Source organism: Myotis davidii, unplaced genomic scaffold, assembly GCF_000327345.1.
Source record: "Myotis davidii unplaced genomic scaffold, ASM32734v1 scaffold685, whole genome shotgun sequence".
NCBI lineage: Eukaryota > Metazoa > Chordata > Mammalia > Chiroptera > Vespertilionidae > Myotis > Myotis davidii.
Window position 1 is genome coordinate 918,097 of NW_006295823.1, and position 6,200 is coordinate 924,296.

The window sequence follows — 6,200 nt, forward strand, 5'->3', positions numbered from 1 at the left end:
CCTTGCCCCAAAGAAGGGGGTGAAGGGGGTGGTGAGGGGGGCGCTCAGGGTGGCAGTGGCCTTGGGTTTCAAACGTTGCTTACGGGGCCCGGCCGGCGTGGCTCAGGGGTTGAGCGTCGACCTAGGAACCAGGAGGTCAGGGTTCAGTTCCCGGTCAGGGAACAGGCCCGGGTGGCGGGCTCGATCCCCAGTGTGGGGCGTGCAGGAGGCGGCCGGTCCATGATTCTCTCTCATCGTTGATGTTTCTCTCCCTCTCTCTCCCTTCCTCTGAAATAACAAAAATGTAGTTTCAACAACAAAACGCGCACATGTTGCTGACGTGGAAGGTAGACGGGGCCAGATAGTGTTGACTTCCTGTTTGGCTCGTCCCCCCCCCACCCCACCGAGTGTTTAACGAATGGCTTTGGGGTGGAGTGGGCACGGGGAGGGGGGAGGGGAGAGGAGAGGCCGTTGGGAAAAGATGCGTTTGCAGAGAAACCAAAGAGGGGTTTGCCGGCATCCCCGGGCGATGCTCCCACAGGCTCCGCCCGATGGCTCGGACATTACACGTGAATCCGACCGGACGCTGGATTAACGGCTCCGGCCCCTGGAATTAACCCCGTGCGGCCTCTGCCTCGCTGCGTGCCATCGAGGCCGCAGGGTCCCCGGGCCCCTGCCTGCGAGGCCCAGGGAGCTGGTAGAACCCGCTCAAACCCTGGCACCTCGAGGACGGCCCCGCCGTAGGCACCTGACATTAACCAGGAACTCGGCGGGGGCCTGCGGCCACGAAACCATAATCTGCTCATTCCCCAGAACAGGCACCAGTCTTGCCTGAGAGGCAGGGCTGGTTTGTAAAGTTTATGGTAAAACCGGAAGGAGGAAAACGGTCGCTCTGGACTCCATCTAAGAAAAGGTGACCTTTCTCTCCGGTTCCTCCGCGTCCCGGCGCCCTGGGGTCTGGCGCCCACTCGGGCCGCCACGTGAAATGTCAGAATCCCGTCTGCGGACGTGTGGTTCCGAGCAGCTCGGTCCACGGCGGATGCTCCCCACGGACACACGCCCCAGGCTCGGCCCAGACGCGCTGGAGTCCCTGAGAAGTCCAGCCTCAACCTGTGTGGCCGCCAACAGGCACTGAATTTTTGTTTGTCTTAAACTTTAAAAAAATATATTGGTTTTGAAGAGGGAGGGAGAGAGAAACATCGGTGATGAGAGAGGATCACGGACCAGCTGCCTCCTGCATGCCCCACACTGGGGATCGAGCCTGCAACCTGGGCAGGTGCCCTGCCCGGGTATCGACCCGTGACCTCCTGGTTCCTAGGTCGACGCTCACCACTGAGCCACACTGTCTGGGCCAGGCGCACGCCTTTCTTGAAGCCTCAGACTCGCTTATCATTCGGAGCGCTGAGGGACCCCAGTGACAGATGGATGCAAAGGCCGCCCACCCACCCAGCTCCCCGTTGGGGGACCAGAGCTCACACACCCACACACACCCCCACCCAGCACAGGGCGGGCCCCACCCCGCACAGCTGGGTCCCGATCGCGGAACGAATCCCTGTGGTCGTTGGCATCCTCTGGCTGCCTGGAGCCCAGATGCCTCCCTTTCCTGTTAGAAACGGTACCAACTTCGCGTCAGTCGTCCAGACCCTCCCCCGGGGTGCGGGCTGACCCTCCCCCGGGGTGCGGGCTGTGTCCCCGCCTCACACAGCCGGGCCCCCATTAAAGGCTCTGCTGGCAGCAGAGAGGCTCATTGTGAGCGCGGAGGAGCCCGGGCCGCACATCTGTCCAGGCCCCGGCTGGCTCCTAGGGCCACCTCCACGGGGCCGGGCCCCTGCAGCCCAAGGCTGGGCTGGGCGGCTCCTGGACAGCCGGACAGAAGGCTGCCCAGAGGCAGAGACGCTTCAAAGCCCCGGGAGCAACGGGGCCTCCGTCCTACGGGGTCCGCTTATTGTTGCAGAATTAGAATAACAAATGCTGGCAGCATGAGGCCCCGTAAACTCCCTGCCCGAGCTCATTCCGCCTGGGTCGGCTCTGTGCCTCCGGCCCCCAGGCCTCCGCCCGCCAGGCACGCTCCCCGCTCTGTCATCCGACCAGCCTGCTAAGGGCTCATGTATGTGAGCGTGTAATTACCCACATTACAGAAACACGCTCGTTAGCATTCCGTGCCGCTGACTTAATTATGCCCTTAATTAAATCTTGACGAGCTGGAGGTCACGGGGTGGGGGTGGGGGGGAGCGGGGTGGCCGAGGGAGTGGCCCCCGGTTCCCAGAAGGTGGCGGGTGGCATTGATTTCTGGTTTCTCGGAGGACGGACTCTGTCCCAGAGCTTTCTTTAGGTCTAAATGCCAGGGAGAGCGGAGAGGGCCCCCCCCCGGGGAACGAACGGCACCGGGTGACAGGTGACGGCTCCCCCAGCCCCGCCCCCCCAAAGCCCGTCTGTGAGAGGACGTCTGTCATCGTTGGTCTTGGAAAAGCCCTGGCTACGGGGACAAGGCTGAGAGCAGATGCATGTGTGGGAGACGCGCTTCGTAAAGGTCGGACGTGTGTGCGTTCGAGACGCGAGGGCCGGGTTTGCTACGCAGGCAAGTCCCCCCCTGAGGACGAAACAATGACCGTTTTCTGTTGTTGTTACGAGATGTTTCCCACCAGGATACTTTGTACCAGTTAGTGATGTGTTTCCCATTTGTCATTGTGAAAACACAGCAAGTGACGCCCTGGCCGGTGTGACTCCGTGGATAGAGGGTCGGCCTGCGGACTGAAGGGTCCCGGGTGCGATTCCGGTCAAGGGCACAGGCCCAGGTTGTGGGCCCAATCCCCAGTGGGGGGCATGCAGGAGGCGGCCAGTCCATGATTCTCTCTCACCATTAGTGTTTCTATCTCTTCTTCTCTTCCTCTCTAAAATCAATATATACACACACACACATATATACGTATATTTGTGTATATAAATATTTATCTAAAAAATAATAATAAAATAAAAATAGCCGTGAGCTGCAAAAATAGGAATTCAACTGAAAAAAACAAACAAAAAACAACAACAACAACCCCCACACAGGCCCTCGCTGTGTCTCGTACACACAGAAAAGTCGATCCGTTCTTCGGAAGGAGTTGTAAGAACGTGTTGAGAGCGTCTGATTTCACATCAGAGCGTCTCAGACCCGCGGCGGCGCGCTGCGTGAGGGAGAGAGAATTCCCACGCCGGCACGTCCAGGCGGCACCCGTGGCGACCGCGTGAGGGATGCGTGTGGGCGCAGCTCCCGCAATTCGCGGTCAGCCTGCGGACGGAAGCCCCCAGAACACGGGGTGTGCGCCCACAAAGCTTTTCTGTTTATTAATCGGGTGCTAACAGGTAGGCAAGCTGCCGGAAACGCGTTCTGGGTTTTTTGGGGGTTTTTTTCCCCCTGAAATTAGGAGACCCGCTCTGACCCAAGAAACGAAACTCAGGCCGTACACGGGCATCTGGGCTTTGCAGTCTAGAAGGTTTGGGGTCGTGGAATTCTGTTCCGTTTTGTTTTTTAAATAACATTGATTTTTTTTTTTTTTTCATTTCAAGGGGGGGAAAGTCACCATTTTTCTACCAGGTTTTTTGTGGGGGTTTTTTTTTTGAACTCAGGTTTCTAGTGGTCACTTGGTATCCGGCCATCGGCAACATGAAATGGTATTTTCGTCGCCACATAAGCAACTGTCACGGGTTTGCCTATAGGTTTACCTAGAGGGAGGGCTGGGCGGAGTGAGGAGGGACTTCTGAAACCTAAAGCCGTGAATTTCGGCCTGAGGGGTTCATGCCAAAGCTGCCTCCTCTGAAGGGACACACACGCTCATTTGTAATTCAGATACTCCTCACAGCAATCTGCATTTGATGCTTCCGCCACATTTCTCATCATTTAAAGTGTAAAGACGTGAGCGGCCATGGTTTAGCTAATAGAGGAGGGGCGGGGGCAGACGTAGGTTTACAGTTGTACCTGGGATTCCTGCCATGTTATTTATTAGTTATTTATTAGTTATTTCCCAGGCGAACTGCTGTCAACCAACGTTGGCCCCACCCTGGAAATATCCCACCACCGCCCAACTCAAAGCCACTGACTTTTTAAAAAATATGTATTTTTATTGGTGTCAGAGAGGCAGGGAGAGGGAGGAGGAGGGAGGAACATGGATGATGAGAGAGAATCATGGGCCGGCTGCCTCCTGCACGCCCCCCACTGAGTATCGAGCCCGAAACCCGAGCATGTGCCCTGACCGGAATCGAACCGGGACCTCCTGGTTCATAGGTCAACGCTCAACCACTGAGCCACGCCGGCCGGGCTCCATGGCCACTTTCAATGCCCCCGGCACAAGCGAACCCCAGATTGGGCCGAAAGGGACGGGGAGGGGGCAACTGTGGGCTCAAGACAGACCCACACAATCGTCTCCCCGCACCCCCACCCTCACCCCGTCCTGAGGAGAAGGCGAGAAGGCACCGTCTCTAATGATTAACCCTCGGTGGTGGGGCTGCGCCCACACACAGTGCCAGGCTGTGTTCCCTGGCTGGGCGTCCGCCGTCCACGCCGTCGGGGTGAATAGTTTCCCGGGGACGAGGAGGCTGCTGAGATCAGCTCTCGCCTTTATTGCCGCTGATAACACGGGGCTGCGGGGTTGCGGGGGCTAGTTCTGGGGAGAGGGTCGGGGAGATGGGGCAGTTCCACACCACGGGCCCCCCCTTCCCAAGCGGCCCCCTAAACACGGGTGGACGGCACCAGCACCCGGGAAATTCACTCCAAAGTCCAGTTGGGTTTTCTCCTCCTGCCCCTCCACCCGAAGACAAACCACCTTCAGCCCCAGCCGGGGTGGCTCAGTGGCTCCCGTCCTCTAAAGCAAAAACCAACAAAAACATATTCTTAAGCCGACCGCAGACCGTGGCGGCGCCCCCATCGCCGAAAGTCGCTGGACCGTCATTCCTATAAACCAGCGGTTCTCAACCTGTGGGTCGCGGCCCCTTTGGCGGTCGAACGACCCTCTCACAGGGGTCGCCTCAGACCATCCTGCAGATCAGATATTTCCATGACGATTCATCACAGTAGCCACATGAAGTCGCCACGGAAATAATTGTATGGTTGGGGGTCACCACAGGAGGAGCTGTATTTAAAGGGCCAGAAGGTTGAGAACCGCTGCTCTAAACCCTCGGCCGGGCAGCTTGGCGGTGCCTGGGTTCGCTGAGTTGGCGTCGGTCAAGATGCGTAAGCCCCGCGGGCTATTTGGGGTCATTCCGACAGGGCCCACGGAGGACAGGCGCAGGCGCCCGCCGGCCCCACAGGCCCACTCTCAGAGCTCGATTAGCGCTGGGGGGACGGGCTAATGGAGGGCCTCCTCCTAGCAGCTCATTGATCGTAAATCTCGAGCGCGAGGACTTCTCTGTGGACGAAGGGGCATTTGTCCAGATGGAAAGAACGCCTTTCAGGGGAGCACGTTCCGCTCTGGAGGCCGTGGACCTAGACCGCCTGCCTGTAGTGAGTGCCCTTATGTGCAAAAACGACACAGAACCAGCCCAAACCAGGAGGTCGGGGTTCGATCCCCGGTCAGGGCACAGGCCCGGATTGCAGGCTCCCTCCCCAGTGCGGGGCGTGCAGGAGGCAGCCGGTCCGTGATTCTCTCTCATCATTAATGTTTCTCTCTCCCCTCCTGTCTTTCTTTTACTTACCCATCAAGGATATTCCCTTTTTTCTTTCTTTTTTAAAAATCCTCATCCAAGGATGTTTTTCCATTAATTGAGAGAGAGAGTGGAAGGGAGAGGGGAAGAGAAAGACACATCGATTAGCTGCCTCCCACTTGAGCCCAAACCAGGCCCAGGGGCCAGTCCTGCAACCGGGGTGCACGCCCTCGACCCAAATCAAACCCGGGGGGGAGCCCTTCACTCCGAGGTCTGCGGCCCTACCCACTGAGCCACACCGGCGGGGGCCTCGCTCCCCCTCTGACATCAATCATTTTTTTTTTAATTCTCTTTTGTGGTGATGACGCAGGAACCCGGGCGCGGTGACTCACGGGGCGGCTTCCTGTCTCCGCAGGTGGACGACCAGATGAAGCTGCTGCAGAACTGCTGGAGCGAGCTGCTCATCCTGGACCACCTCTTCCGGCAGGTGGTCCACGGCAAGGACGGCTGCATCGCCCTGGTCACCGGGCAGCAGGTGAGCGGGCGCCCGGCCGGCGTCTCTGTCCACGTTCCCAACGGCAGGGCTGTCGCGGGGCCGGGAG

General features: G+C 58.6%; 1 protein-coding gene across 1 annotated transcript in view; it reads left to right on the top strand.

The window, feature by feature from the left end:
* NR5A2 (nuclear receptor subfamily 5 group A member 2) overlaps positions 1–6,200 on the top strand; it is a 61,936-nt gene that overhangs the window by 34,127 nt on the left and 21,609 nt on the right. Inside the window, exon 5 of the mRNA XM_006770723.1 lies at positions 6,014–6,133. Within this exon, the coding sequence (XP_006770786.1) occupies positions 6,014–6,133 (120 nt within the window). The remainder of the gene's footprint in view (positions 1–6,013; positions 6,134–6,200) is intronic.